Source organism: Tachysurus fulvidraco, chromosome 4, assembly GCF_022655615.1.
Source record: "Tachysurus fulvidraco isolate hzauxx_2018 chromosome 4, HZAU_PFXX_2.0, whole genome shotgun sequence".
NCBI lineage: Eukaryota > Metazoa > Chordata > Actinopteri > Siluriformes > Bagridae > Tachysurus > Tachysurus fulvidraco.
The window spans coordinates 7,756,216-7,769,691 of record NC_062521.1 but is presented as its reverse complement, the minus strand read 5'-3'; the positions used below and the strand labels follow the sequence as shown (position 1 = coordinate 7,769,691).

The window sequence follows — 13,476 nt, the reverse complement described above, 5'->3', positions numbered from 1 at the left end:
ACCCCAGCTTTTTCCTACAACGTCATGTGGTGATCGGGTTCTTACAGCCTGAATTGATTGCATGTTCCATGACGGCTAGACATAACATTTTGTGATGTTTTCATTCTAACTTTGAACAATGTAATGTAACCTAGTGAGCCAGCATTACTGTATCCAATGTTATTAAGCACTTATGTACGTCACTCTGGATAAGGGCATCTGCCAAATGTTGGAAACAATGAAAGATCTAGTTTCCTAGTGACAAAGTGTGCATTTTGAGAGTAAACTTTATTAGCATGGCAGAATTAGTGAAAATACTTTCCAGTTGAAGACAGCCATTTTATACAGAGCACAACAGTCTTCTAGAACAGGTTTCCAGTCAGCTGAACAAGTCTGGCAAGCTGTTCATGGCTGGCTGAGGGATCTTCTGCAAATGAACACACTTTCCTAAAGAGAGAATATAAATAAGTGTAAATCTCACATTTCATACTAAAAAGCCTGTTTTAATACTAAGTGTTAAAATAATATTAATTAAAAAAAAGTGTTTCTCACTTGAAGATCCTCAGAGCCAAGGTGCTCCTCTCAAACTCACGGGCTTTACAATGTCCAGACTGAATCACCTCTTCCGGGATGGCAGCAAGGCGGGCAGCATTAAATCCGTAGCTCTTGGGACAAGCACCACCGATGAACTTGTACAGGAAAGTGATGGTCTCTTGGCTAGGATCCTCGTCACATTCGTTCTCCACCATGCAGGCCTGAGTGCAAATGTGGTAGATGTATTACAAGTTTAAAAACCACCACCAAAGTCAGTATATCCAAGATATACTATGGGTAGCTTTACATTTCCCTTCCTTGACAAATGTACCTGGTGTACAGCTGCATTTTTTTTTTACCCTCTGTAACAAGACAATAGTTAATGAAAGCTACAAATCTTATCAACTAGCATGATGTGGCGTGGTTCACCTGTAAGTTAAAAAAATTACAAATACAATGTACTTTCATTAAAAAAACAACAGAAAAATAGTGGTTGAGCAGTTTTCATTATGTAGTATGATCAATGTAAAATTGTTCAACTAAACAGATGAATCATGTGATCACTCATTCTGTGCTAAAAATAAAATAAAAAATAAGACTCACCATGTGACCAAGTTTAACAGCAGAGTCCTGAGCATAGTCTTCTACCAGTGAGTGGTAGTGGGTGGAGAACAGAGTTCGGCAGCAGATCCTCTGTGAAAGTTCCTTCACCACTGCACTTGCTATGGCTGTGCCATCATAGGTGGCTGTACCCCTGCCTATAGTTAGTCACAGTAAATGTGGAATAAAGGTGGTGTTAGGTGTATTTCAGGCTTTGAAGACAAAAACACACTAAGGATATGTTAAAAACAGCATAAGTGTGTTACCCAGTTCATCAAGAAGAACAAGTGAATGAGTGGTCCCATGTAAGAGGATACTGGCTGTTTCACTAAGCTCCACAAAAAAAGTACTCTCACCTAATTAGAGACAAAAGGTAAACATGAACATCCAGACTATGTCAGGTGATCTCGTCTTCGTATTGAGCCTTACAGAGTCTAAGTAGCACTGCATAAGAAACATCATGCGACTCACCAGACATGATCCGATCTGAGGCACCGAGGCGAGTGAATACTCGGTCCACGGGGGTTAGACACAGGCTTTCAGCAGGCACATAGCAACCCAACTGTGCCAAGATCACAATCAGGCCACACTACAGAAAAAATGCATAGGACTACATTTCTGTTGTCAAAAAGGCAAACAACATTAAGCTATACAGCCACTCTTTTCCCTATACTAATAGAAACTCTGTCCAATTTAAGGTTTAAAACGTTACTGGGGAAAAAGTGGGATCCTGCTTCACCTATAGGCCTGCTTCACCTTTAGGCCTCTCCTTTTATTTTTCCCCCCATGTGAACTTCAGCTGGTCTGAATTAAAAGGAGCTTAAGTAGCATTTACTTAAACCAATATCCTTCCCACAGCCCCCAAACTAGTACTCTGCAATAAAACAAATCTATCAGTGCAAAGTTGACACTAAAATATTTACCAATTAGAATTGTGCCCCAAACAGTCCACAAGAATAAACTCACCTGCCTCATAAGGGTTGACTTGCCTCCCATGTTTGGCCCTGTAACAAGTACACATGGGGCTAGTGCCTTCTTGTTTTCGCTCCCCTCTTCCTCACTGCTAGGACAACCAATACAGATGTCATTCGGAATAAAGTCATCACCAAAATAGGTTTTGGTTACACAGGGGTGCCGGGAACCTCTTAGGTCCAGGAAAGGGGAACAATGTGGGCTACTTCCTGGCAGAACAATCTTTGGTTTTGCCATCGTCCCATTCCCACTCTGGCTGTAGCGGGACAAACTCAACAGCACATCTGCAAAAGCAGAGACACTATAAATCACTACTGCACTTAGATTGTGAAAAGCTTTTTAACAAAAAAAAAGTAATAGCCCTATTTAATATAAACAGACCTGACAAAGACACAGAAAACAGTGGTTGCAATGGTTTGGGTTTTATTGTCCAAAAAAGAGAATTAAAAGAATAAAGTAAATAATTAAAGATTTAAATATTTAAAGAACTAGATTTTAATAATAAATTACTTACTAAATGACTCCTAACCATGACTTAAACCAGAAGATGGTAAAACGTGAATTTAACTCAAGCATGTTTAAGTTTGATGTTAATACCTTTTCTACATTCAGTTTTATGAACAATTTTCTTAGAAAAGTGTGAATTTACAGGAAATCCAGGTAACCACGTTCATTAAAATTCATAATGCACACATTACATACATATTAGACTTTAGTTAATGAGCTTACATCACTAACTCATTCACTGTTAAAACTGCTACATCACACTGCTTTGTAAACAATAAAGCCTTCCTTCTCATATTTTGAAATATATCACAGCAATACCTCCTATTTTTACAGTCAGCATTTTAAGAGCCATTATGTAATGCTAAAATGGGGGAAAAGTTTTAAACAAATAACTTTTCTCCTTACCAAGAACTGACATGCACTCCACCGCAGTCTGCCAGTCTCTGTAGTTTTTATCAAAGTTGTAAAACAGTTTTCTCATGCAATCTTTCAGTGACGCATCCCTTTTGTCCTCCCAGCCCTGCAACTCTGAGAACATATGCTCAATCTCTTTTGTTGAGTATCTTTTCCAGCCTTTCTTTGTGGACCGCACCTCAAATTCTTCTGGTATGCTCCTCTCAGAAACACTGTCTGGAACCTCCATTTGATAACGGTTCCGTCCCGTACCCCAGTAAGATAGATTCTTGCAGCCAAGTCTCTTCTTCTGTCGAACCAAGTAGTCTTGCAGATTTCCCTCACATTCCTTGATCCCATTCAGAGCCTGATCATACTCTGGGTCAAAGCCAGCCTTGGGTGTGATCACACCAGTTGTACGTGCTTTTTGATGGTCAAAAGCTGTGTCCCAGCGCTTCAGCTCAGGTCTAAGATCAGGAAACAATCCCTCATCATTTATTGTTTTTAGAATCACTATTTGCCGGAGCAATTTAGATTTGAATCCTAGAGAGATGGACTCCATAACTGACACTATTTCCTGCATAGATTTGAACCCTTCCAGCGTTGAAAGGAAGTCAGCAATCTTGCGTTTGCTATAGACAGTCTCCTCATAAAGAACCGCTCTGCTGTCTGGGTGGTCTTTTCCCTTCAGAGGAGTACCCATACTATGGATTTTGCTGAGCAACCTCTCAAGGTCTGGAAGTTTCTTCAGGAGTTCTGTAACCTCAGTAGCTTGAGCTGGAACAGCCATTAGGTCTTCCAGAGCATTTAACCGATCATTAATTGAGGCTGGGTTACAGAGGGGACCACAGAGCCACTGTTTTAATAGCCTCTTACCAAAAGGAGTACAGCAGGTGTCCAACTGTTCGAGCAGAGTACCTTCTGTACCTCCAGTAGAACTATTCTGGAGAATCTCAAGGTTGGCCAGTGTCACTCCATCCAGAACCATGCGCTGGTGCGTTTGGGCAAAGAAATTTGATTCATTCTCTGACTGTTGTATCTCTACATCTACCGGAACATATTCCTGGAAGTTAGCCATGGAAAGAAGCTCATGATCCACCAGACATTTTTTAAGGTAGAATATGCATCCCCCAAGTGCAGAGAGAGCAAGTTCATATCCTTCTTTAGGAGTAAGACCTAGAGAGTCACTTTCAGAAGTCATTGCTTTTAAAACCTTGGGGAGATCTGATCCTGAAGAACCACCCTCTTCTCTACTTTCTTTAAAGTAGTCTTCATCTGCCAAGGTTTTTAGGGTTTTCTGGGCATCCCAGAATTGTGAGCCAGCATTAAGACTCTCATGCATTGCAGAGGAAAGAGAGGTCTTAAAGATCTTCTGTGTCTCAGCTGACAAGTTACCTTTCTCAATTAGCACTTGTGCTGGCACGTAATGAGCCAGTAAGGTACGCAGACGGGAACAGTGGCGGTCATCTTGGAACTGGCCTACATAAAAACGACCCACAGAGCTGTCAATGAAGCTGACCCCATATATATGGCATTGGCCTAAATTTTCCTCCTGATTTTTTTCTTTCACACTCAACAGGTACTTGCTCTCTGCCTCAGATGGGGCACCATCAAGCACACTATACGTCTGAGTGCCACGGGTGATTACTCTGCATACCTCTCTCCGAACTACACGATCGAATTTAGTGGGACGCGCCATAGCCTTGCATCGTGCTTCCATCATTTCAGGGGTCTCAGTCTGTTCTACACGTGCCACCTTGTAACCTTTTTGTACAAGCACATCAGAGAAGCGGCCAAAACCTATCTCAGGGAAACCAGAATGTGCCCAGTTGCCTTTCATGAAAGTAAGCCCCAACTCATTGACACCAATCACAGCATCCATGTGGTAGAGCTCATAAAATTTGCCAACTTTATAGAAAAGAACAGTATCAAACATCTCTGACTTGAGCTGCCACCACCGACGCATACCAGGTGTAACCTTGTTAAGAAAGTCTTCGGGCACATATAAAGTGGTTGGATCATAGTTTTTATCTGACTGACGCTTTCTCTGAGTATCTTTTCGCTTGCCATCCTGCAGCCAGTCCAATTTCTCATGGTCCCACACACCAGTCGCATCCAGGTTTCCTACAGCATTGCCCTGACTCTCAAAGCTGTCGGGGGCAGAAAAAGCAGACAGACGTGACTTTGTGTCAGCTGCAAGAATCACCGGATTGCTCTTGTGAATCTCTGAGTGCATAGGCGTATTTTTTGTTTTAGCACTTTTCTCTGATGCACGCTTCCGTTTTACAGGTTTCACAGGACTGTCCGGTTCAGATTCAGGTGTATTTTGCTCCACATCACTGACAACCCCATCTTCCTCCTCATCCTCGCTGCTGGTTTCTGCCTGATCTGGCTTGAACTCTTCACCAGAGCCCTCACTATCAGAGGCCACCACAATACGTCGCCGTTTGGGTTTCTGAGCATGCTCTGCTGCAGGACGTGATGAGCGCCTGCTAGGCTTCGCCATCTGAACCTCTTCTTCTGACAGTTCATCTTCTGATAGTATTGATTTTTCAGCCTACAAAAAATGTGATTTCACATAAAAATATAAAATCCAGAGTCTCCCCATACATTAATAATGTCAAGTGGGCAAGAATTTCAGTAAAATAAAAGCAAAACCATATAAAAGAAATATAAATTCTAGGTCAAGACATACAGTAAACCCAAGGCATTACTAATACCCTTCAAATGTATGAGGAAATGTTTAATAATAATAAAATATAAAATAATAAAATCAGAATATGCCAAAGCTTATAGTCACAGCATATAGTCACGTTAAAAAAAATTGAACACCCCTTTAAATATACAGTTGTTTATTAAGAAATGGCAACATGTCAATTTCTGATCTAGTTATAATTTGTACCTGTAGATGAAAGTGATGTAATCGCTTTTTAAACTCTTTTTAAAAGAATCAGTTTGTTGTCACTTATTAAACAAAAAAAAAAATCAACAAAAATTTCAACTGAGGAAAAAGTATTTAAACTGAGGAAAAAATTAGGATGCCCTACACTGTAAAAATTGATTTTGGTAAGTGGTAAATACTATTACCTATTAAGCTAGTCAACAGGTTATATTATATAATAATGAGTACAATTCCCTGTTCTTAGTACAAACTAAAAACTCTTCGTTGGGTGAGCTTGACTGTGGAAGTGGACTACATTTGTAAAGCTTCTGTGCTGAAGGTAAGATACCTTTATAACATGCTGTCTATCATATCATGAAAGCAAACGATAATTTATTTAATCTTGTCTATCATCGTCATCGTTCTATGTTAGACAAGGAGTTCACGTTTGTAGCTTCCTTAAAACAGATACCTCTCAAAACAAACCAGCTAATGTTATTCTACAGGAGTAAATGCATTTTGTTAGAGGTACGGGAAAAACGCAATTTCGACCATTTTACCCGTGCTATTATATATAACTCGTATCTTATTCCTGTGAAGTAATAAAGCACAATCTGTGCTAAAGCTGTATTAAGCTACCAAAACATTAGATAGTAATGTAGCTAGCTCACATAGCTAACCGTTTATGACTGCCTTAGCCAATGTCTGTTTAAAGTTAACGAAAAAGATACAATAATAATGTTAATTACAGAAAGCTAACGTTGAAATGTGTTTTTTCCAGTAAGACATGAAGGTTGATGTTGAGCTTTAGCTACTGCATTTACAATGTAATTTTGCCTGATATTAAAGCTGTGTTTAATAAATTTGTCACTCAAATGTTATTTTAGTGTTAGAAAAAAGTTGGATATTTGTTATTTAACCGAATTGGAGTTTAGTTTTAAATTCAGCAAGTGTGCAAAAATGTAAAATTACAATTGTCCACCATATGATACTAACAGTGCTGTTGATACGGAGTTAAACATAGTGTTGAAATTTAGAACACACAATTTCTAAATTATGTCCTTAATCCCTTTCCTTATTGAAATTTAATTCATATTGTTAAAAACTGACTGAAATTAGGACAGTCACACAACTGTTTTCCTTTTGTGACATGAATATAACTGACTTTAAGTGTAAGTGTAGCTGTGAATTATGATTAGGTCAATGCCATGTGCGTGTCTAGAATAAAGAATTGTTATAATGTTTTGCTGAACTCTTAAATGAAGTGTTACAACTTTAAATGTTATATCAGTGTGCACATGTCTGTCCATAGGAAATGGACTTTCCTGCCTGTTCATTTATGGCATTTAGCAGACACCCTTATCCAGAGTGACTTACAACTGAGCCACTGAGGATTAAGGGCCTTGCTCAGGGACCATGCAGTGGCAGCTTAGTGGACCTGGGGTTCGAACCCATGACTTTCTGATCAGTAGCCCAACACCTTAACCACTGAGCTACCACATCCCACAAGTTGGTCTCAATGAATTTGCCTGCTTTTGACTGCCTTCATAAAATTCTTAAATAAGGGTTGTCATATTATTTTGTCTCTTAACTATTAAGAGATCAAAGAGGAGTTCCGTTGGATAACAATAATTTCCCTGGAATAAAAATTCATGCTTAAGCTTGACAGTTACACACCTCGTCTCCAAAAGGGGGTGCTGTTGGTACCAGGATGCATCCTCTCCTTAACACTGTAAATGAGGCATGTTTTTTGTTTAACTTTTGTCTCTAAAGTGCAAACACTAATTTGTAGAAAGAAGGCTGCCACATCGAGTACCTAGGGGAACCTAACTAGCTTTTCCAAGACTCCCAGGTAAGTTACAAAATAATTGATCTACACAAGGTGTTTACACACAGGATCTTTAACTAACAATTTTCTCATTTACAGCATTCAATTTGCTCTTAACTTATTGCTTGCATTGTTGTTTGTTTCTGCCATTAAATAATGATCAAGAAGGCCACACAGAACAAGCCACAAAGGTACGCTTGTGATCCATAATCCCATGACCGAGGACAATTCGGTAGACATGACTACTGTGATAGAGAGCATCCAAATGATCAGTGGTTGTGATACAAAACCGATGCACGCATGTTGTTGATGGGTTTGGTCTTTTGCCCTCAACTATTGCCATCAAGCTCAAGAATACTTTTGAAGTACTTCAAAAGCTTCTTTTAAAGCTTGATGGAGGGAAGTGTCTCAAGAAGGTTCACAGTAGCAATGTGGGAGTGGATCGGGTATCGTGGTGCGTGACCGATCCAAATCTGATACCCATGATCATGGGAGTCGGAACCATAAGTGGGTGGTACAGGACCCACCCAGTTTTTAAGACCAATAATATTGGACCCACACACTTTTACCGTCTCTATTCAGCGCATGTCTTTTTTATTACTATTATTTTTATTATTTAGCACCGCCAGTCGAATCCATTCTGCTGGAGGAATGCCCTAATAAATTAAACTCCATTCCACGTTTTACCTACAGCATTGACCACACTGCTGTTTCCTGAAATCCATCTGGCTTCAGAACCATTGTGTGTGTGGGACAGGACACGCCCACTTTTTATCGACTTCCTACGACCATACCCATGGTGGCTGATTAATGAACAGCAAACATAATAGACTATGCTTAAACTTAAGAAAAATACACTTATACAGTACAGACCAAAAGTTTGGACACACCTTCTCATTCAAAGAGAACATTTAGTTCATAACAAAAACGTGTGAAACAACTGAAAATATTTCATATTCTAGGTTCTTTAAAGTAGCCGCCTTTTGCTTTGATTACTGCTTTGCACACTCTTGGCATTCTCTTGATGAGCTTCAAGAGGTCGTCACCTGAAATGGTCTTCCAACAGTCTTGAATGAGTTCCCAGAGATGCTTAGCACTTGTTGGCCCTTTTGCCTTCACTCTGAGGTCCAGCTCACCCCAAACAATCTCGATTGGGTTCGGGTCCGGTGACTGTGGAGGCCAGGTCATATGGCGCAGCACCCCATCTCTCTCCTTCATGGTCAAATAGCCCTTACACACCCTGGAGGTGTGTTTAGGGTCATTTTTTTCATACTTTTTTGTTATGTATATAATTCCACATGTGTTAATTCATAGTTTTGATGCCTTCAGTGTGAATCTAACATTTTCATAGTCATGAAAATAAAGAAAACTCTTTGACTGAGAAGGTGTGTGCAAACTTTTGGTCTGTACTGTATATTAAATTACATTAATGTAAATAAATATAATACATTTTATAAGTTTAAGTTTTTTAAGTTTAGAAGGCTCCCTTTCCATTTACTTCAGCGTGTTAAACATGTCACTCATTTGGGTGCAAGGTTTACTGTTTAATACATTTTGCATTGTGTTTCAAGAGTTCTACTTTAAGATTCACTTTAAAATATTGCCTAATTTGATGTAATAGTTGCAGTATATATGGTTTAGATTGTTATACCACTAACTGTTAAAAGTACTGTTTGCTACTGCATTAATACTTTAAGGTTTCTTGTGTTTTCATTTTTGTATTTCTTTGCCAGAAACAAGTAAATCTTAATAACTAAGCGAGTTGTATACATTCTTTAGTTTTAAAGGTAAATAAGAACACAGATATCGAATCGATTCGCAAACGCCGGTTCGGAATCGGATCGGAAGAGAAAAAGTGGTATCGGTATATCCTTAGTTCACAGCCTCGAAATTAAGCTCATGGAATAGAGTCTTTCCTTGCCTTGTGTTGGGGACAGTTACCAAAGTACCCAAGACGAAGTATACTGTTTTTTTTTTTTTTTATGTTGATGTCAAAATGTATCTCACTGTATACATACAAATACATGTATTGAAGCATTAGTTTCTCATGTTAGCCTAATCTCTATTTTCTCTATTAATGGTTTTATTTGTTTAGTAATATTACTTGAATCTACAATAAGTGAGTAGGGGTGCAATATTACCTAGTGCAATTTGTTTGAAAGTGTATCTACTGTATTGTTTGCTTCTTTTCTTTTGTATTTATACATTGTACTGTATATATTTGTACTATGTTTCTACTTTATATCTGCACATTTTTCTTTGCTGCTGTAACAGAAATTTCTTCCATGGGGGACGAATAAAGGTATATCTTATCCTCCAATACTGTTATAACAAAATATCAAATGCCCGTATATTTAAGTATTAATTTTTTTTTTTTTAAAAAGACATGCTTTCATTGGGGTGTCCTAATCTTTTCCCCATGACTGTATATGTATGTTTGACTTTGGCAGATCTGATGGCATTAACATTACAAACCCAAATTACACTCCAACAATTACCATATTAAATGAATACAAAATTCATAACAACAATTCATGTATTAATTCAAGAACACAAAAAACAAATCATTTTTAAAAATTATGCTAGAAATATTAACATTGCTTTTTTACCTCCATCATTTCTTCATCCTCCGCTTCCTCATCAGAGGCATCCATACAGACAGGTATCTTAAGTCTCTGGTCAGGACTGTCCTGCAGCACACGGTCTGCCAACTCCAGAGCCTTGCGAATCACAGGCTTGCCACTGTAGAACAAACCGCCCGCTTTGGCGTCAGCACTGTTGGATCCTGTTAGGCACAACCAAAATGCATTCAGTCCTGAATCGCAAAATTAATGCCAATATAGCTCCAGATCTCCAGATGCCATGCAACCTCAGCTCACCTTTATATTCTCGCACATATTTTGTTCTGACCCAGCCTCTGGTTGCCGGCTCATCAAAAAAATGGACATGAACTCTCTGATCCTGGCCCCTGCCCCTCATCTGCTGGCCTGTCAATGGCTGGGGCACCATCATGCAAGGCCACCATGGATGTCCTTCTAATTTCGCCCATACCAGATCACCAGCATGAAAAGAGAATGATGAGCTGAAAAAGTTAACAAAAAAGGATAAATTTTCCTTAAAAGATTTGTAAACTGTCCCATGACTTACATTACAAAACACTGGAAGGTTTCACATAAGTTTTGTGTCAGTCATCATTAATCCAGCATCCTAAAAAAATTCTCATTTTATGGAAATGGAACATTAATAAGTGCAAAATGACCCAAGAAGACCAAATGACAAAAGCCATTTAATATCAAAGCACTAACAAAACCCAATGTTTTTTGGCACTTTTTTACTTATGATAGCTGAGCTAGCTAGGCATGTTTAAGCTATTAGCCTGGACGTGTAACCCAGTTTCATGCATTTTCTACACTGAACTTTAAGTCAGTTTATTTTCTCCACACCTCAGTTTTGTGTCTGTTTGTCCCACAGTGTTGACATGGCCGACTTTAGGCACAGACCTGCTGGAGTTTCCCACAGACTTCTTACTGCTCTGAGCTGCTTGTTTAGCTTCTTCCTTTGGGAAACTGCTGGATTTGGAAACTGAAGGCAAATCTGCTTCGACTGGAGACGGATTCGATTTTGTTTTCGCGACAGCTGGCGGCGACTTTGTAAAGAAATTAAAAATGGAGCTTTGCTTTGCCATTATTGTTTTGCAGGTGAGCTAAGCTATGCTAAGCTGCTTCACGCGCACACAAACTGTGCAGAGCATTCGCGGGAAAGTGCAAGGAGGAAGTGGGCGGGGCCTGTGCTGTTCATAAGACTGTTGAAATCCAGGCACGGATTTCAGGAATGGATGTCATTATCAGATTAGAAATCAGAGTAACTTGAACCTGCATGGATTTTCCAGCACGGATCTGAGGTTCTTGACAGTTCTGAAGCTATTTTCTTCTGCTGTAAAATGGTTAACATGGTTAGACTCATGGCTGAGATACTAAAGAGGAGATGCCAACTCCATGTGGTGAGTGGGATGTGGTAGCTCAGTGGTGTTCGACTACTGATCGGAGGATCAAGGGTTTGAATTCCAGGTCCATCAAGTTGCCACTGCTGGGCCCCTGAGCAGGGCCCTTAACCCTCAATTGCTCAGGTGTATAAACAGAGATAAAAATGTATGTCACTCTGGATAAAAGTGTCTGCCAAATGCTGTAAATGTAAATGTCTTTTGCATCAATACAACATTTATCAGACTGTATATTTATAATCACACCTTCTTGTGTCACCCATATGAGGATGAGGTTCCCCTTTGAGTCTGGTTCCTCTCAAGGTTTCTTCCTTTACTATCTGAGGGTTTTTTCCTCCTCACTACAGTCACCTGAGTCACCTCAGACTTGTTCATTGGGGATAAATACATACACATTTAAATATATCTAATATTGATCTTGAATTCTTGAATATTCTATTAATCTTTATATTATTCTTTATAATAACCTTCAATTCAATTCAATTCAAGTTTATTTGTATAGCGCTTTTTACAATAGACATTGTCATAAACACAGAGCAGAAGGTAAACATAATTAATGATAAAGGAATTAACGAATAATAAAATAAATAAGAATTAACAGAATAAAAATTCTAGATTATTATTAGTTGTATATAGTTCACAGTGTGTATGTATTTATTCCCCTATGAGCAAGTCTGAGGTGACTCAGGCAGCAGTGGCAAGGAAAAACTCCCTTAAATTGGTAAAGGAAGAAACCTTGAGAGGAACCGGACTCAAGGGGGAACCCATCCTCATATGGGTGACACTGGGGTGTGATTGTAATATACAGTCAGTTAAATGTTGTATTGGTGTAAGGTTCGACTTCTGATCTCCTGAGTACCACAGAGTCTAACTGGAGATGTCTCAGGATTCTTAGAGTCGGCCTCGGCTCAGTGGACTCCAAAGGCTTCGTCCCACAGAGGACGTTGGGAGCTGGTACAGTGTCTGGATGCCTTGGGATAGGTACAAAGAGAGAAGCAGTGGAAAGGGATTAACACATCTGCTGTTCATAAAAATGTGCTGGTCTGATGTACTGGTGCATGATATTATGGGATGTATTATGTGTAAGCCTGACTAAAGAGATGAGTTTTTAATGTACGTTTAAACTGGGAAAGTGTGTCTGCGCCCCGAACACTATCAGGAAGACTATTCCAAAGTTTGGGAGCTAAATAAGAAAACGCTCTACCACCTTTAGTAGACTTAGATATTCTGGGAACTACCAGAAGTCCTGAGTTTTGTGATCTCAGAGAGCGTGAAGGATTGTAACGTGTTAGAAGACTAGTTAGATACATGGGAGCTAAACCATTAAGAGCCTTGTACGTAAGTACCAGCAGTTTGTAATCAATTCTAAACTTAACAGGTAGCCAGTGTAGAGATGATAAAATTGGAGTTATATGGTCATACTTTCTTGTCCTAGTGAGAACTCTGGCAGCTGCATTTTGGACTAACTGTAACCTATTTATTAAAGATGCAGGACAACCACCTAGTAATGCATTACAATAGTCCAGTCTAGAGGTCATTTTAAAAGACAAGTTACTGTCTAATATAACACCGAGGTCTTTCACTGTCGAGCTACTAGTAACAGTACATCCCTCTAAATGGGAGTTAAGTTGTGAGAGTTTCTGTGCACTGGTTTTTGGACCTATGAGTAGTATTTCTGTCTTACCGGAGTTTAACAATAGAAAGTCACCTTGTGTTTGTGTGTTTATGTTCTGTAAAGCTGCTTTGAGACAATTGTAAAAAGCGTTACACAAATAAATTGGA

At 39.2% G+C, this 13,476-nt stretch overlaps 1 protein-coding gene across 2 annotated transcripts; it reads right to left on the bottom strand.

Moving 5' to 3' along the window:
- Positions 1-248: 248 nt before the first annotated feature.
- Positions 249-11,468, bottom strand: msh6 (mutS homolog 6 (E. coli)). 2 transcript variants are annotated; one of them, XM_027165800.2, is made up of 10 exons: positions 11,138-11,468; positions 10,574-10,776; positions 10,304-10,479; positions 2,998-5,542; positions 2,080-2,369; positions 1,585-1,702; positions 1,380-1,469; positions 1,117-1,271; positions 532-734; positions 249-426 (listed from the first exon to the last, which is right to left on the bottom strand). In XM_027165800.2, the coding sequence occupies exons 1-10, from the start codon at positions 11,377-11,379 to the stop codon at positions 342-344; spliced, it is 4,107 nt and encodes a 1,368-aa protein (XP_027021601.2). In that variant the 5' UTR covers positions 11,380-11,468; the 3' UTR covers positions 249-341. The 2 variants fall into 2 exon arrangements, with proteins under 2 accessions (XP_027021601.2, XP_047668217.1); XM_047812261.1 differs by having other exon boundaries at positions 11,195-11,468.
- Positions 11,469-13,476: the final 2,008 nt, after the last annotated feature.